General features: G+C 51.8%; 10 protein-coding genes across 10 annotated transcripts; 7 read left to right on the top strand and 3 right to left on the bottom strand.

Annotated features, from left to right (window-relative positions):
- Positions 1–5: 5 nt before the first annotated feature.
- AA0111_g6797 (hypothetical protein) lies at positions 6–3,418 on the top strand (the record flags this gene model as incomplete). Its single annotated transcript, XM_028653058.1, has 3 exons — positions 6–353; positions 987–1,243; positions 1,288–3,418. 3 exons carry the CDS (start codon positions 6–8, stop codon positions 3,416–3,418), a joined length of 2,736 nt encoding a protein of 911 aa, XP_028505546.1.
- A 688-nt stretch (positions 3,419–4,106) lies between these two features.
- AA0111_g6796 (hypothetical protein) lies at positions 4,107–4,581 on the bottom strand (the record flags this gene model as incomplete). The annotated part of the gene is made up of 4 exons (XM_028653057.1): positions 4,107–4,252; positions 4,304–4,375; positions 4,456–4,518; positions 4,578–4,581. 4 exons carry the CDS (start codon positions 4,579–4,581, stop codon positions 4,107–4,109), a joined length of 285 nt encoding a protein of 94 aa, XP_028505545.1.
- Positions 4,582–6,522: 1,941 nt separating this feature from the next.
- On the top strand, positions 6,523–8,679 carry AA0111_g6795 (Repressible high-affinity phosphate permease; the record flags this gene model as incomplete). The annotated part of the gene is made up of 5 exons (XM_028653056.1): positions 6,523–6,579; positions 6,634–6,762; positions 6,821–7,133; positions 7,268–7,778; positions 7,833–8,679. 5 exons carry the CDS (start codon positions 6,523–6,525, stop codon positions 8,677–8,679), a joined length of 1,857 nt encoding a protein of 618 aa, XP_028505544.1.
- Positions 8,680–9,235: 556 nt separating this feature from the next.
- Positions 9,236–9,991, bottom strand: AA0111_g6794 (hypothetical protein; the record flags this gene model as incomplete). The annotated part of the gene is made up of 1 exon (XM_028653055.1): positions 9,236–9,991. One exon carries the CDS (start codon positions 9,989–9,991, stop codon positions 9,236–9,238), a length of 756 nt encoding a protein of 251 aa, XP_028505543.1.
- Positions 9,992–10,195: 204 nt separating this feature from the next.
- AA0111_g6793 (hypothetical protein) lies at positions 10,196–11,136 on the top strand (the record flags this gene model as incomplete). Its single annotated transcript, XM_028653054.1, has 2 exons — positions 10,196–10,481; positions 10,535–11,136. The coding sequence occupies 2 exons, from the start codon at positions 10,196–10,198 to the stop codon at positions 11,134–11,136; spliced, it is 888 nt and encodes a 295-aa protein (XP_028505549.1).
- Positions 11,137–12,015: 879 nt separating this feature from the next.
- AA0111_g6792 (hypothetical protein) lies at positions 12,016–14,271 on the bottom strand (the record flags this gene model as incomplete). Its single annotated transcript, XM_028653053.1, has 2 exons — positions 12,016–13,107; positions 13,156–14,271. 2 exons carry the CDS (start codon positions 14,269–14,271, stop codon positions 12,016–12,018), a joined length of 2,208 nt encoding a protein of 735 aa, XP_028505607.1.
- Positions 14,272–15,234: 963 nt separating this feature from the next.
- On the top strand, positions 15,235–15,788 carry AA0111_g6791 (hypothetical protein; the record flags this gene model as incomplete). The annotated part of the gene is made up of 5 exons (XM_028653052.1): positions 15,235–15,295; positions 15,344–15,370; positions 15,419–15,448; positions 15,501–15,591; positions 15,647–15,788. 5 exons carry the CDS (start codon positions 15,235–15,237, stop codon positions 15,786–15,788), a joined length of 351 nt encoding a protein of 116 aa, XP_028505548.1.
- Positions 15,789–16,256: 468 nt separating this feature from the next.
- On the top strand, positions 16,257–17,751 carry AA0111_g6790 (hypothetical protein; the record flags this gene model as incomplete). Its single annotated transcript, XM_028653051.1, has 2 exons — positions 16,257–16,294; positions 16,356–17,751. 2 exons carry the CDS (start codon positions 16,257–16,259, stop codon positions 17,749–17,751), a joined length of 1,434 nt encoding a protein of 477 aa, XP_028505547.1.
- Positions 17,752–19,482: 1,731 nt separating this feature from the next.
- AA0111_g6789 (hypothetical protein) lies at positions 19,483–19,995 on the top strand (the record flags this gene model as incomplete). The annotated part of the gene is made up of 1 exon (XM_028653049.1): positions 19,483–19,995. The coding sequence occupies one exon, from the start codon at positions 19,483–19,485 to the stop codon at positions 19,993–19,995; it is 513 nt and encodes a 170-aa protein (XP_028505520.1).
- A 767-nt stretch (positions 19,996–20,762) lies between these two features.
- AA0111_g6788 (hypothetical protein) lies at positions 20,763–21,280 on the top strand (the record flags this gene model as incomplete). Its single annotated transcript, XM_028653048.1, has 3 exons — positions 20,763–20,828; positions 20,887–21,175; positions 21,228–21,280. The coding sequence occupies 3 exons, from the start codon at positions 20,763–20,765 to the stop codon at positions 21,278–21,280; spliced, it is 408 nt and encodes a 135-aa protein (XP_028505521.1).
- Positions 21,281–21,756: the final 476 nt, after the last annotated feature.

Below are 21,756 nucleotides of genomic sequence, written 5' to 3'. Positions count from 1 at the left end.
CCACAATGGCCGAATCACAATATGTCGTCCTCGAAGGCCTACCGACGCCGCAAAGGTACCACGATATCCGCAAGCTCGCTGGTATGACACCCCCACCAATGGAAGCTGTGCCCAAGTCGCTCGCGAACTCTTTCTGCTGCATCGTCGCATACGAACGAAAAGACATGCTTGACGACACAACTCCTGCGTCTGCACAGGATGTTGTTGCGATGGGCCGATTAGTCGGCGATGGATCCCTCTTCCTGATTATGGTGGACATCGCGGTGCACCCAGATCATCAGCGTATAGGACTGGGAAAGCGCATCGTGCAGAGGCTTCTGGACTACGTGGACGAGCACGCGCCTCTGGCATATGTAAGCCTTGTAGCCGACGGTCCAGCGCAAAAACTATACCCGCTTTATGGATTTAAAGATGTGTCGCCTAGTATTGGCATGTACAGGATGATTAGGGGTCCGAAAGATCAACAGGATGCGGCGACGAAAGCAGGGAAGGAATCTTGAAGCCGCTCGAAGTCAGCGGCGTGTCTACAACCCGACTTAAAGCTCCTGTAATCAATGTATCGTCGTTTGATGACGAGTAAACACGATGCGCGCTGCGTTGTTGGTGGTGTGGCATTCACATGTCTAGGTGGACAGGGGTGGCTGTGGGGGGCGGGACCCCACCGATGGCGTCGATGCACATCACTGCCCAGGCTTCACGAATCCACACATCCAATGTTCATTACTCTTCAACATGCGCGATTGAGACCTTCACCCTCTGTATGGGATGCGCATCTGTGATTACGTCTGACTCCTACATGCGCTGTATTAGACGTCATGACCTCGCCGTTGCCGCCAGATCCAAGGGCCGAAAGTCGCCCACTCTCTGTATGTACTCCGACACAAGACTGGTTCGCTCTACAGACGCACCATGCCCATCTTATGCGACTATGCGGCGTGTTTGATTCGATGCCTTCGTCTGACGAGAGATGCTGATCCCTCTCCAAGCTACAGTCTCTGCCTAGCGAGCTGCTTCAACTCATCGTCGCCTACCTCGACACTCCTACGCTCAAACACGTCGCCCTAGTCTCGCAGACCCTCAATGAGCATGCGACGGATATACTGTGGCAAAACGTCTGCCTAGCCGACCAATGGAAATTGCACCTCAACGAGGAGACGGATTTGTTATGGGGGGAGCGAGGCCGTGGAGAACCTGATGAGCACGACGATACACCTATTGTCCAAAAACTGCACATACTTGCGACGTAGGTACACCAAGTCTGCTACACAAACCATTCTAACGTTTCAGTAACCCTGCAATCGCATCCAAAGTTCAGACACTCTCCCATCGATGCCACCTGCCGGCGCCGAACATCTTCAATGAACTACCACGAATGCGATTCGACGCGGACAACCTCTCGCAAGATGAACGACTCCATACTCTCGTCAAGCTCGCGATACCCAATTTGATCAACGTGCACACACTACGGATTGTATACGGGCATTGGAGGCTCACAAACGCACTCGTCACTGGCTTCCTCGATCATGGTCGCCCACAACGTGTGCCCGTGCGCAAACTGTGGTTAGAGAGCTGTTGCTTCGACAAGACCGAACTGTTCCGGCTTTTGCAAAACAGCCCTATTGGACTTGAAAGTATTCGTCTGCGTAGACTTGGAAAGGACATGTCGGATCGAACGGAAACTCAGCAGCTACAGTTCATGGAGTTTTCGCTTTCGCGTGGCGGGCAATATTATCAGATGCACAATGGAGCAGGAGGTTTCGTTGGTACCACTATCCAGATCTCTCATGAGGGTTTACCGGAACGATGGCCACGCTCTTCAACACAAGAGTTGAGAGACAAGGCCAGGGCATACGATGCGATCATGTGGGAGGAACTCTCGGACATTAGAGACTACGTTGATGCAAATCCGGTACATTCCGAACCTATATCACCTGGACAGTTCGTGCTTGACCTCAGACCCCCAATGGAGTGGCTAATTGCAAACTCCGCTTCCACCCTCACCAGTCTAAATCTAGACTGGATACATTGGCGACGGAGGAATGCCGAGCCTTCTGCTTCAAGTACTGATGCTGAAGTGTTCCTATCTGCACTCAGCAAGCTGCGCTTTCCGCACCTACGTGCCTTTCAGATTCGCAATGCTGTATTGGAGCTTACAATACTCCCTCAAAACGTCTTTCTGCTGGAAGGCCCGTTTTTGGAATTTCTCGAAGCGCACCCCAAGATACAGTGCCTGGGCTGGCCAATGGACAGAATATACAACCACGTTAAGCCGTCCGTTGACACTCAGAACCGATGCCGGACTTTGGTTGCACATTTGGCAAACACATTGACAGACTTACGCATTGACACGCAATACTCAGGACCTGGTGAGCCACTTACAGCTAAGTGTAGTACCATGGAAGAAATGCAAGAACGTACACGCCGGCGAAAGTTCATTGACGAATTTGCACCTCACATGCGGAAAGTAGAGCAGATCAAGCTTGAAGGTGGTATACCACGTGACGAAAAGCGAGAGTTACTACGCGCATTACATTGGTGTCCGATCAAGAAAATTGTTATGATTGGCGTTTCTTTCCCTGCAGGAAACACATGGGGTGCGGGAGGGCAGCAACTCGCTGCCATCGACCCTGGTCAATCCGGTTCCGATTTCGTCTACAACCTTGAAGATGAGGACCTTGCTGGCATCCTAGCCGCTTACCGCCGTGGCTTCCCTATGCCCTTGGACTTTGACTTCGAACCGAACTACGGCTGGCCGCCTCAAGCACCACTCCTCCAAACCATTGCCCTGCACCATGCATCCACAGTCGAGGAGCTCAAGATATGCGGCTACAACGGTTGCCCAATCCTGTCATACACAACACCCATCACCAATCCTTTACTGACAGGCCTTCGCTCCTTCGACAGTCTTAAACAACTCGTAATCTCCTTCTGGTTGATGACCTGGTACGAAGACTCCTACCGAGACACAGAAATCATCCAATCTTGGCTCGACACGCGTTCCCCTGCTTCGACGGCACTCACAATCGTGACACCTCCGGCGTCGCCAACGCACGACCAGCCAGTCGACCCAGGACAATTTCCTAACTTTGATAACCCACGCGTGGTGCCACGGACTCAGAACTTTAACCGCTGGGCTGTTGAACTCAAGACCAAATTCACTCCTTCGGCGCTCGCGTATCGTGTTGCGAGAGACATCGGACCTTTCTTGAGTGAGGTAGCCAAGGAAAGGAAGGGTGGTGTGCGCGTGAGGGCTAGCTTTTGCTTGGGCGTAAAGGACGAGAGAAGAACCGCGAGCGACATATTCGATCTGGACATCAGGATTGGGAAAGGCAACCAGGTGTTAGAATTCGTGGGACCGAGAGAGGAAGGCGAGACAGGGAGATGGTGGACTAAGATTGAGGAGAGAAGATGGTTCTGAAGGGGTAGTCATGAAGCGATTGATGGTGTAGCGGATTTGTTGTCCTCGGCAATTGGAGGCACGGTGTATGAGATCCTGATGATGCATACGATTTGTATAGGTAGTTAGCTTGGCATGTTAACAAAACGCCCTTTGGTTGGAAAGATTATCGAGTCGAGCAAAAAAACAACATGAACAAGGTGAGGAGTTGGTGGAATGTTGAAACGATCGAGTTACGCCTAGGGCTGTAGCTGGTATGATTGTCTTGCACTCGGGTGGTAAATCGCAGGTATTAGCCACGCATCCGTGTACATGCTAGTGTTCGAGGATACAAAGCGTAAATGGTTTCGTCTTTCGCTAGGTGTATCGGTGGAACGATCGTCGGTAAGCCTCGATTTTCTACAGCTGATCAGTACGTCTCCACTCATCCGCATCAATTGGCACGTTCTGTGGCTTGATTCATGCTTTCATTTCGTGACAGAACATGATGAATTTTCCGTAGTTATGCCTCCAGAGCTATGCGCTCAAACGGTGATGCCATCCTCATTCGTCATGTGGGATGGACAGCAACCGGGAGAGGGATGACAGAACGCCCCATGCCGAGCAATACCATTTGCCTATAAGAACCCGCTTTCCGATCATGCACCCGTCCGAATGGCCTTCATCGCGCCTCTACTCCTCCTCGTCGTCAACCTTATGCTTGATACGTTTACGAGGACTTGACGGTGGGGCCCTTGGAGCCCTTGGGAGCGCCAGTTTGGAATCCGTTGCTGAACTTGCGGTTGACGGTCTTGAGGTATCGCATGCGGCCGGTACCGGTGGTCTTCCTTCGCTTGGCCTTCTCGCCCCAGTTGACTGTCCAATGTTAATCTTCGTTCTCGGTGCGCGCGTCTCAGACAAACGTACACTTGCGGGTCTTAGCAGCAGGGTAGCCGCATGAGGCGCAGGTGTGCTTCTGGATGTGAAGGGATCGTTGACCTAAACGTTGAAATCAGCCCTTGTCCCTCTGTTCATGCCTTCGCATCTCCAATGCCAGCATCCAGGAAGATATCACGTACCGCAACGCCTGCAGAGCGTGTGCGTCTTGTTGTGGCGCTTTCCGAAACTGGAGGTACCCTTCGCTATATCGTAGTCAGTCTCGAAGCTCGTGGTTGCGGTTGTGGATGGGAGTCTGGCGTACTCATTTTGGCTGGGGACTGTGCAAGAACTGTCAGTAATCGATTGTCTATGAAGTGCAGTGGAGCATCATACCTGGTGACGCTGTTGTTAGTATCGAGGGTGGGAGTTGTCGCGGGTTCGTCGTGCGAGAGCGAAATCGACATGTGCTTAGCGAGACACAATTTCGAACGTGTGTGGGGCTAGCCGTTTACGGACTGGTGCCGATAGCTCCACTTGATCAAGTGGTGCGCGCAACACCAGAACACGAACATGAACTTGAATTTGAACATCGCCAGAGCTACACGTCACTATTGGAACTTCACCCTTCTCGGCCTTCTTTTATCTTTCACAGAAAGTGTATACATGTTTTCTTACTGAAAGGGCAGACCTTTACTGAATGGATCGTCGATAATACGTCCCTGTTAGCCATCTCTTTACGGATGTCATGACTGCCTTCCAGATCGCGACCATTTTCGCAGCTAGCTACAGCGTTATGCTCTACAGTTGTTTCAATACTACTCTTCTACAAGCCGCGATTTCTTCTTAACGGTGCGCGAAGCCTTGGGTTTGTTCCTACAAGCCACATCGTCGCCAGATGCCATAAAACGCCGTCACCAAGCACCGTAATCGAAGGTTACGAAAATCATCAGCTACCTGGACGAGATAGACCATTCCCAGAGATCTCGCACACAGCAAATGTATACCCGCCTGAGCCTTGACGAAGGACTTCTTTGAGTTTCGGTATCGAGTGCTTGTTGTCTTCCTATCCATCACAGCGCTCATGCTGCTTGAGACCTATGCTGATGCCGAACATGTGCGACCGATAGTTTTGATGCTTCGAAGGAGAGGATGTTAGAGGTCTTTAGGAGCGAAGTCCTAGTGCTGAGCTTGATAACGGGATCGAATCGGGAAGTCGAAGCTGCCAAAGTGAAACTTCTCCTGGGCAGACCCGCAGTTCTTGCAAAGTTAGCTTTACAGTCTTGGGTATTGCTAATTCTCGTTATGACTTGCTACCTAGCGCACGTTGCCAGATCCACGACTCGTTCATTCTCTCACCCCTACCAGTGAACCCACAACGATTTGTCGATGCAAGCCCATCCAGGACGCCGACCACAGATTCGTTGCCGCACATTCCATCCTCTCCCACACACTCTGGATGAGAAGGCTGAGGACTTAGAAGCGCCACCAATGCTTTATGCCCACATGGCCAGCCACAGTCCAGTATGATTGGAAACAACGCAGATCCCGGTTTGCGTCAGTCAGTCCAGACTTACTACCCCCCACGCGGATATGTGCTTGGTTGAACATTGATCAGCAGTCTACATGGTGCATCTCTCTCACCATCTACCCCAGACTAGACGATGGCATGGACGTATCCCAAGAGAACGGTCCATGGCACCCAGACCCTGATGGGCGTGGCATCGTTCCATTGAGCTCTTTTCAAGTCTTCCTACGAAGATACTGGCCAACAGGAACACAGGGCGTGCCATCAGTATCGAAAGCGACATGGGTGTATTTTGGGGTTTGGGTTCGACTAACCAATCATAAGCGACACCGAGAAAACGTGAACGCGCGCTGTGGTGCAACTCTCAACGCCTCCCCCGTGGCATGTGCTGCCGAACTTGATCGCAACAGGCTTGTCCAGAATTATTTCGGGCCTTCTACCAATTGATTCCAAGCGGCATGATATCAAGTCCCTCACGGTTCAACATCTAGGATTCTCGGCATGGGTCTGGTGTTCCCAAAAGAATATCGGCCATGCAGCAGCACGTTGCTGCAGGCCTTATATCGTAACGCAATACAGTATATGTCTCGTCTGACAGCTGCCCCACCGATCAGCCTTATTTGCGTTTTGTACCTACTGCAGCTATCGGGCTGACATAGCCTTCCGTCATTTCATCCTCTCATGGACGTCGTCGAACCGCGGCGCTCACTTCCCTCCAGAGCATCAACCTCCGTTGCCACTCATGTTTTCGTTTGGACGGGTGGGAAACGCAGCTTACCGAGATGTGCCTGGAGTCTATGTATATGATGATCCTAGCCTTATCTTCTTACTTCATAACTAACTAGGCTACTAGACCCATATTGCGGACCCTAACGAGCGCCGGCGTATGGCCCTCGCTGAGGTAGACAAAGCACCGTTTGGATGGTACCATATACGTCTAGCGGTTGTGACTGGGATTGGGTTCTTTACCGATGCCTACAGTGTGAGTTTAGTGGTCGAAATTACAGGTGATGCTGAAAGTTAACTAACAACATCTCCAGCTATTTGCCATCAACCTTGCCGTCATCTTGCTAGGAATTGTATACTGGCAGGATGACGAACACAAGGGAGTCATGCCTCATGATGCCGATACAGCGATCAAAGTCGCGACATCCGCTGGTGCTATTTTCGGCCAATGCATCTTCGGATACATGGGCGATCTGTTAGGAAGAAAGAAGATGTATGGAGTGGAGTTGATGATCATCATCTGCACAACACTTGCGCAATCGCTCTGTGGAGAATCAGCCACTGTTTCAATCGTGGGTGTGCTCATATTCTACAGAGTTGTAATGGGGATTGGTGTCGGCGGTGACTGTGAGTACAAACTGAATTTTTCGTGGTTTCGAATGTTTTGAGGCTCGATCAAAGCAACGAGGAAGAAAACTATGCCTCAAAATATGCTATTGCAACGCAGAATTCAGCCTTTACTTTACTGACCACTACTCCAGATCCCCTCAGTGCGGTCATCACGGCAGAGTTCGCCAGCACCAAATACCGAGGCGGTATTATCGCAGCCGTCTTCGCCATGCAAGGCCTTGGCCAACTTGCAGCAGCCTTGGTAACCCTCATTGTAGTCATAATATTCAAAGACGATTTGATTGGAGTAGCCAATGTTGGAGAATGTGTGGGGCAGTGTGCCATGCGCGTCGACAAAATGTGGCGGATTATCATTGCTTTTGGTGGCATCCCCGGATGGTTCGCACTTTACTACCGGCTCACAGTACCGGAAACGCCACGATACACGTTCGACGTGCTGTACGATGTCGAGAAGGCCTCGGTCGATGCGCGAAAATACCGCTACGGAAAGCAAGGAAATGTGGTCAATCCGGTCACGCAAGCGAAGACGCGCAGTGAGATGGCCAGATACAAGACGCCACGACCTACATTGATGGAAGTGCTGCGCTTCTACTCGCAAAAGAAGCAAGCTATTCGGTTGTTCGGCACATCCATGTCCTGGTTGTATGTTCATGAAACCCGGCGGTACAGTTGCAGAAGTAGCTGACATCCAGATAGCTTCCTAGATCTAGCATTCTATGGCCTCGGATTCTCCTCCGCTTCTCTAATGTCCACCATGGGCTTTGACCAACGCGACAACCTATACCTTTATCTGCGCAACACAGCCACGGGCCAAATCGTTCTTATCTGCGCCGGTGCCCTGCCTGGCTACTGGCTCACTGTTTTTACGGTCGATTCTGTGGGCCGGAAGCCTATTCAAATAGCTGGCTTCGGAATCCTGACCATCATCTTCTGCGTCCTTGGCTTCGCCTGGCAGGGACTCACTAAAACCCACTTACTAGTGCTTTACGTACTAGCACAGTTCTTCTTCAACTTTGGTCCGAATGCCACAACGTTCATCACGCCAGCGGAAATCTTCCCAACAAGAGTACGATGCACAGGCCACGGGTTCAGTGCTGGCATGGGCAAGCTAGGCGCAGTGTTTGCCCAAATCTTCTTTGCGCCCATGATCAAGAGAGGAGCTACGCACGATAATCCTACGCCTTGGATTCATGGTGTGATGCAAATCTTTGCATTGTTCATGTTCCTGGGTATGCTGACAAGCTTCCTCGTTCCGGAATCGAAACGAGCGAGGCTGGAGGAACTGGCAGGCGAGAAAGAGAATGTGTATGAGTTACAGGCTAGTCAGTGGCGGAATCGTGGTGGCGTTGCCGGGATGGCAAGTGGAGGGAACGCGGACGTAGAGAGTACCTTGGGAAACACATCAGTGGTCATTGCAAGGGGAAGTGGAAGTACAGGTGCGAGAAGTGTTGATCGGGGAAGCGAGGGAGGTTTGAGAGAAGGAGATATCGAGAAGAAGTGGTGGCGGTTCAGACAGTCGGAGATGCACTCTCATGCTGTCTGAATGTTTGGCAGCGCTAAGTCTTCCTTTTCTGTTTAAGCTTCGGAGCGAAGGCGTTTATGAGTCACGATGGGCTGGATCGAGCTTGTAGTTTTATACCGTTTCCCTTTTTTGTGTACGACAATCCGCCTGTTTGTCCTTGTTCGCTCTATACCCTTCTGCCATTTGACGTAAATTTAGATCCCAGTTGAAGCCCTCGATCTGTTTTCATTCTATACATTCCTCCTCTCTACTTTACGTGCTACTGACGTCGACGTTGGTCGTTCTGACCATGGCATTACCTCTTTTCTCATGAAGAGCCAGGTACCGGTGATCGTATTTGCCGTGATGGCGATGCAGCTCAGGCCCATGTCCTGGAGTAACGGGTGTCGGTACGGCACATCCGACCGGCACAACTACAACTCGGACGTCCTGTCTGAGAATATCTATGAGAGTTTGTTTACCTTGCTAGGTTCTCATCTCCTTCAACATACGTCAGTCGGATAGCAGTCTGAAGTCAACATGCTGATTGTCGTGCATCTGCTGTCATATCTTCAAGTCAGTGTAGCGTCGAAAACCTTCATCCGCCTCTTGAAATCTCCAACAACTCATCAACCATTTCTTTCTCAACTCTCTCCACGCCCTCTACGCCTAGCAATCTCTCTCCCACCTCTTCCACGTAGCTTCTACCAACCTCTTGAACACTCTTTCCCACCACCCCCTCCTTGGCAAAACTTGTCGTCTTCTTCCCTTCCAACCCACATGCAACGATCCTATCAAACCACCACAAATCTGTATTGACATTCAGCCCAACTCCATGACTCGTGATGTTGCGTCTCATATGAACTCCAATCGCCGCAATCTTGTCATCTGGAGTCGTCCAAACACCCGTGTTTTCTGTAGTCATGGCTTTAATTCCGTATTTCGCGCAGGTGGCTATCAAGCTTTTCTCCAATAAACAGACATAGTGCCTAGGTGTAAGCTTATGGGTGCGTAGATCGATGATAGGGTAGGCAACTAGTTGACCAGGGCCATGAAAGGTGGTTTGGCCGCCGCGGAGGGCTTCGACAAAGTCTGCGCGAATGTTTGTGTCATTGGGTTTGCGGAGGTAGGCTTGTTGCTCTGGTGAAACAGTACCGATCTCTCGTCGACCGCAAGTGTAGACAGGGGTGAACTCGGCAGTTATGATGTGTGGTGCTGGTGGGGGAACATTGGATGGCGGTTTCGAGGCGAGGAAGCGCGATACGAGGAGTTCCTGAAGGCGGGCTGCTATCGCGTAGGGAACGGGGCCGGGAAGGTGGATGTGTTGGAGTCGTTGGCGAATAGAGCTGGCCATTACTATTGATTGGGTGTTGTTCCTAACGGTCCTCGGGGATCTGAGGACTTGGAGGAGCAGGCAGGAGCTACCGAGCTGCGGGTATCCCTGCAGCCAACTTATCGATAAGTTTTTGTGACGCGACGCGACTCGACTTTTGCGACTGCCAAAGCCCTCCGGCTGTCACACGCAACTACGGAATCTGTTTTTCGCCGGTACATTACCATGGCGGGAGTCAAGCGATCAATAAATGGGCTAGCCAAGCCTCAGAACAAACTCCAAGAGCCTGAAGATGTAGCCATGACAGACGCAACGCCTCCATGCGGGCAACCGCAACCACCATCCAGCGAGACCACTTCGTCGATCAGCACATCAGAGAAGCAAGAGAAGACCTCAAAACCGAATCCTTCCACGAAGAAACCCTCTCCGACTTCTCTACACCCTAAACAGCCCACCAAACCACGTACCACGAATGCCAAACTTCGCCAAAAACTTCCCAAACTTCCCAAAAGTACGTATACCCATCATTGCGCGGATATTCTGACCCAGTCTAATGTTTCTCAGACACAAAGATTGTCACTCGGCCACTTCTCCACGCCCCACTCTCTTCGCCTTTCTCCTCGTCGGGCTCTGCGAAAACACTCTACATAACTGCCACGACACCCTACATACCTACCGTGAAGCGCGTGCGCAAGTTGCTGAATGAGGTTGTAAAGCGCGAGAAGCAATCCGCAAATTCCCTGAATAAAGCAAGAGGAAGAGGCGGACGATATGCAGAAGCAAACGGACGACTGGAAGCGCGAGATGTAGAAGCAGAAATAGTAGGAGAGATGGGCAGGACAGGTAGCAGTAATAATAATGTGGGTAACCGAGGGATTGTGGGGCAAGGCAAAGACAAAGGACGGGAAGAAATCTATCTCAAAGCAACAGGACGAGCGATTCCGAGGGCCTTGGAACTGGGATTACATTTCCAGTCCGAAGAGGATTGCTGGGTCATGATTGAGATGGGCAACGTAAGTGCCATTGATGATATTGAGGTTGAAAGTCGGGATGCAAGAGGAGAAGAGGGACCAGGAGAGCCAGGGGACGAGGCAGAAGCAGATGATGTACCGGAGACAAGGATACGCACATTAAGTTCTGTCACTGTTAGTATTGGACTGAAGTGAAGTTACGAATACAAGGGAGGATTAGAGTTGCACGGCGGAAAGTCAAACATGTAGATACCCACACACACACACACACACCTCAGCTACATAGTAGCGAACGAGAGCACCTAACATTCGAAACAATGAAACATTGATCACAGCCACGAGTTCATATTCCAAGTCAAAACATAATGAGAAGGAATCAAGTATATATCATTGAAGTGTGTGAAAAGGTTCTTCCTGCTTGCTCACTTGCTCCCACACTATGTGCCTGTTCATGCGTATCATCCAACTCCCAAAGTCCCAATAGGAAAAAGGAAAAAGGAAAAGCTAGTCGTGTTTGCTACAAAGGAAAATGCTCATCGTTCGCTGACCGCAGTGAATGACTGTTTGGACTAGAGAGTCTTGCAATGCTTCCGAAAGTTCCCAACGAAAGTACGCCTGCAAGGCCAGAGATGACACCGTCCTGAGCGCCGATAGGAAGACAAGCCGATGCACCTCCCATTAAATTACGCTGGAATGGAAAAGAAAAATGTTGTGGTGTTCCGATACGGTGGTACCTCCCGGTTTCCCGGTGTCCCATAATGGACTATAGTGATGGCGTAGACAATTTTGATAGACAGTTCTGTCTTGAACCATCGCAACTACAATGTTCCCGTGGGCGGCATTGCTATCATACAACACTGGGTCCCGGACATCCAAGTGATGTTGTCGCAAGCAGTCCGGAAGCGGGTATCGTGGCGTAGCGTAGTATGTCGGCTTAAGAGAGAGCACAACCTTGTAAGAACGATATCTCGAACCTTGACGTACGATACGCTCCTCAAGGGCTCGACCCTGTGATGTTGCCCTCACAAGGCCAGTTTCTCTTGACGTAGTGATAGAAGACTATTATGCACCTCTTCAACGCTCAGCCTTGGGATATTGGTTGAGCATGGCCATGACTGCGACACCTATTGCAACGACTGTAACCATGGCTCCGACCGGACCGCCATAGTACATGGAGTCTCGATCTGGCCGATGGGCGACCAAGGAATTAGATTTCCCTGTGGTCTTCGAGCCGTTCAACCCAACAGCATGCCCGTTCTGCTCGTTTTTGGTGGGAATGGACACTTCTGGGCCGTCCTCGTCAAGGTCCTTCTCCTTGATGATCATGATTTCGCCCTCCTCAGCTTCGCCGTCTGAACCTTCAACGAGAGTTTTGGTGGTCGTCCTTGTTGACGCGCTGTTGCTCCTGCTTCGCCGTTGGCTTTCTTTGCTAGCGGTCTTTGCATTGTCTTCTCTGATGTTCTCGATCATCTCTGCCAGAGTCTTGCGGTCGGCTTCAGCAGTCTCGGCTCTTTCCCTATACCGCTCCATCTGCTGCTTCATCTCGTTCATCTCGGACATCATGACCTCCAAACGTTGCTGCAAGCGAGTGGTGGTGTCCTCGGCACTGGTGGGAGATGCGGACCCGTTCTCAGATCCAGTGAGCTCTTCGCGCTGTGCGTCAGCTACTTCAGGCTCGTGTGTCTCGTCGTCACCAACCACGGTTTCAGCATCTCCATGGTCCTTGTTTGTTTCGCGTTCGAGTCGGGCCGCTCGCTCTTCAGCATCTTCTCTTGCGCGACGCTCTTCGTTCAACAAGGTTTCCAAGTCTCGTAGCCGCATTCCCTGTGTTTCAATCTCTTTTTTCGCACTGGTCAGGGCCTCTGTAAGTGTGGACAACTGTGCATCAGAGCGGACTGGGGACGCAGTCTTTGGACGCTCGGTATCGGATCTTCTGAGAGAGGATGCGACATCGGGTTTTTCAGGTAAAGGCTGTTGTGGAGGCGGCGCAGGTGGGTCTGAGAATCTCGCCTTTATGCTACCGTCTTTGATTGGAGATATCCTGACCTGGTTAATCGGCGAAGCCTTGACAGGTTCTTTCTTGGTGTCTGCAGAGAGGATAGCGTTGATGTACTGGTGGGTTTGTTGAAGGTCCTGCGACTGTTGCTTTGCGGCCTTGATCTCGGTCTACTACAATCAGCAGAGGGTTAATTTGAGCAGACACGCCATACTTACGTTGAGCTTCTTGACTACCTGCTCCATGGTGATCGGTTGTAGCCAGAAATTAGGGTGTCGGGGTTGCTGTAGAGCGTTTGGGTAGTTGGCCATGGCGCCCGGGCCCTGGAGGCGCTGACCGTTCATAGAACCTTGGCTGGGTGTGCGACCACGCATGTTTGCCATTTGCTGTTGGGGGTTGCCGCCCATGATATTGGAGAGTTGTGGCCCCTCGAGTTCGCCAAAGTTGAGGTCGATCATCTCGCTACTGGTTCGCGCGTAGATGCCAGCATGCTCAACGCGTGCAGCGACCTTGTGATGGACAATAGTCTTCTGGTCTTCGCTGACGATGTCGATACCGAGTTCCAGCATGTCCTGTTCTCGCAGCTCGTGGGGGTCAGAATCTCGGTTCTCTTGTGATAAGCGGGAGCCGTTGACGAAAGTGCCATTGGACGACTTGACGTCTCGGATCCATATCTTGCCCTGGCGGTCGGCCCACACCTCGGCGTGCTGCCTTGACAGTACCTTGGAGTCGAAGTATCCGTTGAGTGGCGTGGGGATCGTCTTGTTATTCGTTTGCCGGCCAATGCGCAGAACGTCGGGAAAGAAAGGTACGGTGATAGTCTTGCGCTCAAAGGTGCCATTCATGGGGACGAGATGCAGTACAGCGGTGCTCTCCTGACCCTGTGCGCGCTGTGCCCCGTTGGGCTGTTGCTGGGCCTGTACTTGGCCATTGTGCTGGGAGGGAACCATGGCGGAAGGTGCTTGCAGGGCACTCATGGCCGAGGCGGCTGATGACGCTGGGCCTGCCGACGCGATGGGTTGGGGTCGTGCAGCAGTGATTCCGGCGATGGGCTCAGTCTTAGTCGCAGGCCATAGTCCCTTGGGTGCTTTCGGTTTGCGGGTGGCAGCCCAGTCGGTGCCGTTTTGTTGCGGGGTGCCGTTTGGCTGTGATGCAGATGATGAGGCGGATATGGTCGATGTGCCAGACGCCTGTGACGAGAGGCTTGACGATGAGTTGGAACGTTGAGCGCTCTTCCGAGGCATAAACATGCCACCTCCGTTGGACACGCCCTCAGCGCTCCATGCCTGCCGATTGATGTTCTGATAGTTGACGGGGGGCGCAACTGCCGTCATTGGCGAGGTCGTGTGCTGGGAAGGAGGTGGGCGTGTTTAGTGTCCGGTCACTTTTCCTGCACGATTCCCGTCTTGTCCGTTTTTAGCGGCGCGACACCAGCGTGACGACGCCGAGAGCAAGCGACAACAACAGCAGGAGAGATGGCGAGGCCGGTCATGCACTCATGCGTCGCGATGGAGGCGGGTCTTGGAAATGCGTCGCGGGCGGGATTCTGGTGGCTCTGCCGCCGTCGTCGTCTCGGTCGTGTGCTGTCGGTAGAGAGCCCGTGGGACGTTAGGGCGATGCAAGGCGCTGCAGACGGGCGCAAAGCACAGCAGCACGGTCTAGCAAGTGCGTGAATGTCAGTCGAGGCCACCAGGCAGGCTGCTCGATGGGTTGGGGTGGGCGGTATGGATGGAGCCTCCAGCGTGTTTCGACGAGCAGGAGGTCTTGTTCCGGCCTTGGGCACGCTGCAACGCTTACTGGCCAGGTGGGCGAGACGACGGCTCCTGGGCTCAGGCGTAATGGCGACGTGGAGAAGGGGGGCTGCACGGATCAAAAAACCACTGCGAGACGAGACAACTATCGTTGTTGCTCTGGACCAGGTGCACTATTTCGCTTCATTCCTACGCCGCCGCACCTGCAGCCGGCCAGTGAAAGGGCCAGCCAGCTGTCTGAGAGAGAGTCACGTGCGCAATCGGCAAGCGCCGCTACATCAGGTTGGGAGAGTTGGTAGCAACCACAAAGAAATGCGAGTCGAGACTGACTCTATTATCTTGCGTACAGCTGCGCTGGACGCGCTAACGCCATGTTGATAATGCCCAGTGTTAGCTGCCTCGTGCATCCATGGTGGTGTTTTCCCCGGATTTCCGTCTTCTTTCCTTGGCGTTGACTGAGCCGCGGCGAGACTGCAGCTTCAAGTGGGACAATCAAAGTTCCCCTCTTGAGTTCCTTCACCACCTCGACGTTTGCAGAGCTTCACGATGCCGGTACCAGTCGGTTCAATGCCCCAAGGGGCACACGGCCCTTCAACACTAGACAAGCGTAGGGCTTTGTATCTGCATGCGCCTGGCAATAGCTAACAGCGCATAGTGAAGATGGGTGGCATGATGGGTGGATGTACGCTTCATGGCAGCCCCGGGATTGCATGAGCTGACTTTTTGACAGCTGTCGGATTGATCATCGGCTTCATCTTCGGTGCGCGCCATCCCATACATTCTCGGGAAATGCTCCCTTCTGACTACTGTAGGATTCACCAACATCGTCCGCTTTGGCCCTGGACCTAACGGAATGCTGCGCACACTGGGCCAGTACATGATGGGATCGGCAGCAACCTTTGGGTATGCATGATTATGCTTCGAAATTCCCACTGCAACATGCTTATATGTATCCCAGCTTCTTCATGGCCATCGGTACCACCATCAGGACAGACAGCTCGCCCATCGCCACACAAGCTTTCAACAGCGCGAGCCGACGACCCATCATCCTCCCAAGACACTACCAGTACCCACGCGCAGCTCAGAGTGAGAAGAACTAGGATATATATACTACTGTAAAGTGTTGATGGTAAGATCCTCGACAGATCCGGGACTATACGAAAGAAGAAGTGCAGCATCTACGATCAAGACTTGCGCATGTATGATAAGCAATAGAGAGGCCCTATCGAGGGCAGATGGTATGATTAGGCGCAATGGCAAGTGTCATTGAACGTCAGTAGTACAGGTTTTCACCTTCACTTTCACTTCTGGTCACCTGCTCATGGAGGCTATTGTAGTCCCACGTCGTCTGCGAATCGCGTCATGTTGTCATCCAATATTCCTATTGTGGATAGTTGTTTCTCTCACTCGCCGGCGCCTTTGATCGCTTTCTACTTACGTACGGTTTCCTACGACCACTTCTCACGCTGAACTTGCACTCAACCCATCAACTTTCACAATCGACTTCCACCTCGATTACAAGATCTGTTTTGCAATCTAATACCAACCCGACACTACCATATCGAACGATGTATCCACAACCGCCAGCCGGCCCGTCTGGTGTACCGTAAGCATTCCTCTATGAACCGTGTGAGAGACGTACACTGACATTGTATACCGATCTTCAGACCCCGGCCACCTGTAACATACAGTCGTCACTCTAATTCTGCTCGCACCCCACACCAACTGGGTGCAACTATTCAAGACGTCGACAACGAAGCCAGGGGTGAGGCGGCCTTCGATCGAATCAGTCGCGGCACTCGTGGAACCCACAGCGACGGCGCTAAGTTCAGGGCGGCGGCGCGAGCTACCATAAGAGCAGTGAATCGTCCACATGCCAATGGATCGCAGAGCAGACAAGGGATGCTGAAGAAGCCTTCTGTACGACCTGGGAAGGGCAAGGAGAAGTCAGACGCACCAGATAGCTCAGAGACTCACAGTTCCATCAAGGATGAGGAGGACGACATTGCAGAAGCCGTTGCGCGCTCGCTAGGCGAGCATGTTGGAGACCCTGACGTTACGACCCTGCTTTCACCCCTACTGGGAGAGCGGGACGACTCCGATATTGCCGAAGCCAAGATCATGTCGCTGTTTTCAAATGAGAAACCAGTAAATCATGCGGCTCAAGGTCACTCATACAAGTATATCGGTAATAGTTCTACGTCCAGTTCGACCGCGCCACATACAGTACTCTATTCTCTGCTCGATATCATGGAGGACAGTGCGAAAGCTGTAGAAGAGGTCGATCCTGAAAAGTTGGCCACAGCTGGTCCCGAGTTGGCACATAACATAAGGGGATGGCATAGCGTCTTGACCAGAGTAATCTTCGCGACTGAGGCAGCCGAGCACAAACGGATCCAAGATGTCCAGAACCAGTTGGACTACGATCGGGTTGTTGAAGACAAGCACAAGAAACAGATGGACACATTCAGAAGGCAGGTTGGAGCAAAAATACTTCAGATGCAGCAGGATCACCACCAGAAATTGAAGGAACAAAAGCAGACGTATGAGAATCTTCTTGTTAAACAGGTCACAAAGCTGTCTACACCAACGGCACAAGACCGAAAGCCAAGCACAGAGCCCTCCCAGCCCCGAATCATCAAGTCACTATCGCCACACCTCCAACACAAAGTCGACCGTCTGACCAACGAGATCGCTACGCTCAAGTCTGAGAACGAGACTAAAGTCTCTAAGATGCAGGCCTCGCATGCAGACCAAGTCCTTGTCCTACATCAGAAGATCGAGCGATTAGCTGACGCAAACGCCTTTCTCCGTGTGCAAGAGAACCCCAAGGACAAGGTGCAGGAAATGGAGAGGACGAAGCAGACGAACGAAGAATTGCTTGAGCAAATCAAGGACATCACAGGCGAGAACGCAAGGTTGAGGCAGAGGGTACCTCCAGTACCAGCTTTCCAGTTCACAGCTGGCGGTCGAGGATTCCCCGAGTCTGTTCAATCGGACCCTGGTCCGTCATCTCAAGAAGGTAGTGAGAATTGGTCGCGCAAGAGGGCTAGACGTCAATGAACAGCCGCGTCGCGTATACTGACCTACATGCGGGTACGGAAAGCGGGTATCGTGATAGCCGGGAAAATGCTGTACCAATACAGATGGACACGACCAGTGAGAATATTGAAAGCTCCTGCAGCATACAGAGAGAGCTTTCTCACCTACAATAAATTATGATTTACACCTGGGAGGCACTCACCAGTTTTTTACCTCAACACGGGCATCTGCAGAAGAGGTTGTATACCTCTAGGTTGCAGTACACACTCGCACACGGAACCATGGACCCACCTGACGTCCAACAGGCGCAATAGGAAGAACTACAGCCGGGCCCTGCTCTTCCGCGCAAGCCAACTACGAAACTCGTTTGACGTGCGGGTGAACCCCACAGATAAGACCCTAGCTACAAAACGCATGGGGTTTCGCGGTTTCGGAAGACGCAACTCATCGTGGAACGCGTATCTTTATGCATAAGAAGTGCCGCGTTCTCGAACGAAATGCTTATCAAGTAAGTGTTAGCATTTGGAGATCGTGTCGGGTTTGATTAAAGGAAATGAGATGTGATGGCTTGTTAGAGCTAAACGAGGATGACCTTCCGCTGCCGTGCCTAGAGTGATTGTAGAACAAGCAAGCAAATTACGACCGAGTCCATTCCTGATGACTACGTGTATTCGCTTTTAATGAAGCCATTCGCAACGCGAGGAATGGAAGTCGTATTAGACTTTTTGCTTTTAGTGTTCGGAGCCAGGAATGTGGGTCTGGTAGGCGCGTCGACGCGTAGAGGATGGCAGGTGCGGGCGCGTCATCATGCTTCCAACATACACGCTCAACCTTGCCTTCTAGACGACCAACTTTGAGAACCAGAGCAAAGAGCAGCAATCTTAGTAGATACGACCAGGCGATATATCAATTCGCTATCCACCAATAGTAGCATTCCGCAGCAGCCTCACGGCTTTGTACCTGACGATCATAATCGACCGCCCCTGGTCATACCTGTCAACTCAAGTGGGTGATGGCGGCATCGGCGACAGCTTGGCGGCAACACATTGATGACGCTGACCAGGCGAACGCAGTTCCCCGACCCGGCAAGCTCACGGCTGTAAGATGATTTGGGACATGGGTTTGCGAGGACTGCGACCCTTTTGGTCCCAGAGTGCCGCATCTCATCATTAGCCCCGCCGGAGTGACGTTTCACAGCAACAGCCTGCCCATGTCGCGCCATCGTTGCGGGCTGCACCCGGCAGCAACCGTGGCACATATTACCTTCTCACATCCCTAGTATCTGGATATTTTGGCACTTTTTCACTTTTTTATATCCGATACGAGTTGTTTGTCTCCGCATGGCCCATTGAAGAGTATTCGTGGCGTAGTCACTCGCCATGGAGCCACGCCGACCAGTTTCCACATCTCCTTGTAGATGTTTATCGTTCGCGACAAAGAGACTAAGTCCTGTCTTTGTGCTTGATGCACCGTCGCCCTGCCAGTTTACTCCAAGGTACGAGCTCTCGTAACCACCCAGTCCTTTGTGTACGACATGCGCAAGGACCTCACCATACCCGATGGCTCACAAGAATCCAAGATCTCGTCATAAAGACACCTAGCGACTGTCATAAGGGCATCTGAAACATCTACCCCAGTGATTTTTCAAAGAACGAACTATACCCATACGCACACTACGTTATACGCACGGCGTAGAAACCCACCCAGTAATTCTTAATCATCGTCCCATACATTCCAAAAACAAAGCCAGCAATGTACACAGCCATCGCACTCATAGCCCTCTTGCTCACCATCACGACCACAACCACCACCTCAGCCTCGCCCATAACACGTCACCTTTCCCGTCGTGGTCTCCCTGGCGCCTACTATACTTGCACAAAACCCAATTTCGCTGGCGACTGCAGCTGGACGCAACCCAATACGGAATGCCACATTCAAGGTAGCCCCGGAGGTATCGCATCAATCGGTCCAGATCAAGGTACTGTATGCTCGCTCTTTAAGACGGCTGTGTGCACAGGAGAGTCGCTCAAGGAGGTAACCTTTCCTGGTATTGCCATTAATATGCCGGAAATTGGAAGCTTCCAGTGCTCCAGGCAGACGAGTAATGATGGCAAGGGTGGGAAGACCGCAGGTCAGGCTGGGACGCTTACAAATGCAGACGTCCAGGCTGCTGGTTTAGAAATTGGTGACTTCGGGTTAAAGACGGTGAAGACGGAGGGGAGGGAGCAGGGCATGATCGGTTTGAAGAAGGGCGTTTACTATTGATTGGTTTTTGCTTATGGGAGCAAAACGGCGAAAGAGGAGGGGCCACATACGACGGGATGGGTGTACGATTATAAACTCTTCGATTCATGTATCATTTGGAGACGGGACGGCGTTAGACTGCCCTGGGACCACTCCTGATAACTTTGTTGGTTATCTTTATATCCATTTGTCTTTAATAGGAAAAAGGCTCTTCGGTGGCTTTGGCAGTTGGTTGTAAAGTGAGTGAAGTGCTGCCGGCATCATGGCTTACTCTTGTATGAGGCAGCTACGGAGGACGAGTCAGTTGTATAGGTACTCAGAACATCTTTTTCTTATTACTGGAAGCTCAACATGAATGATACAATTGGCTTTGCGTACGTTGGATACTGCGAGATGTCGCTAATACTGCCTCGAAGACCCACCACGCTCCCCAATGTGTCGTCGTGAGTCGTGGTAATAGCCTGCAACTCGTCGTCTGATCTGCTAACTTGCAAGTTATGACAGATGGAAACATGTTGGACACGAAAGGCTCTAACCAGCTAGGTGAAATAGACATGGTGAAGATGACAATGGTTGGTAGGTCATGGTAAAGCTGCGATTGGAAAACTATCCTCCGCGGCGTCCAATGACGTCCGCGAGGTCCCTGCATAACTTGGGGCCACATCGCCGCTTGGCATTCATCCCCACAAGGACCCTCGGCTTCGTCTTACCGCCATTGCAACGTCGCCTTGCTCTGTAGACACCTGTAAACACTCAGAATCAAACTATACTCCTACCCACAAGTCAAGATGAAGGTTACCGTCCTCCTCGCTGCTCTGGCTACGGCCGCCGTCGCTGACATCGTCAACAATGAGGCAAGTAGTAACCCAAGGAAGCTGTACAGCATGCGCAACTTACTGACATGTTCTACAGCACCTCAAGACCGAGGTCCTTACCGAAGCCAAGTGCACGCGCAAGACCAAGGTCGGCGACAAGGTCAACGTCCACTACCGCGGCACACTCCTAGACGGCAGCGAGTTCGACGCCTCATACAACCGCGGTTCCCCCTTGAACTTCGCTGTCGGTACCGGTCAGGTCATCAAGGGCTGGGACCAGGGTCTGCTTGACATGTGCCCTGGCGAGAAGAGGAAGCTCACAATTCAGCCCGAGTGGGCCTATGGCTCGCGAGGTGCTGGCCCTATCCCCGCTAACAGCGTTTTGAGTAAGTCGGAATTCTGGGACACACGACGGACAGATGGGCTAACGCGAAGCAGTCTTCGAGTCTGAGCTGGTCTCCATCGAGGGTGTCGACAAGGAGGAGTTGTAGAGGGTTTGGACTGACCCGTATAACGAAGATATGCGAGCATGACGTACTAAACGAAGTGAAATACATCCCACAAATCTGGGATAGTAGTTTCCATGTACATACATAGCATCAGTTAGGTAGAGAGAATACTACCAGAAACTGCAAGCTTGTTCTGTGACTTTGTCAGTACTGTTTGAACTCTCTTTTTTGGCTCTGCATAATAACAGATTTGGGTTTGGGCGCTATTCTTCAGCGTCGATACCACCCATCTTCCCTTTCGCTTCCGCTTTCACCACTAGAGTCTACACATCCTCTTCAATGACGAGACTTTGGCTTTAATCTTTGGTCAAGATGAAGAGGATGTGAAATGCGATGTAAATTCGCTCCACCCCACCCCACCTCCAACAAACACACAAAAACAACCCAAGAATATCACTAGACCATATAAATACATACTCACACAGACAAAACAGTACTAGTCAGCCAACCCACATCAC

The sequence above is a fragment of the Alternaria arborescens genome, assembly GCF_004154835.1.
Source record: "Alternaria arborescens strain FERA 675 chromosome Unknown contig_15, whole genome shotgun sequence".
Lineage (NCBI taxonomy): Eukaryota > Fungi > Ascomycota > Dothideomycetes > Pleosporales > Pleosporaceae > Alternaria > Alternaria arborescens.
This window is presented reverse-complemented; position numbering and strand designations above follow the sequence as displayed.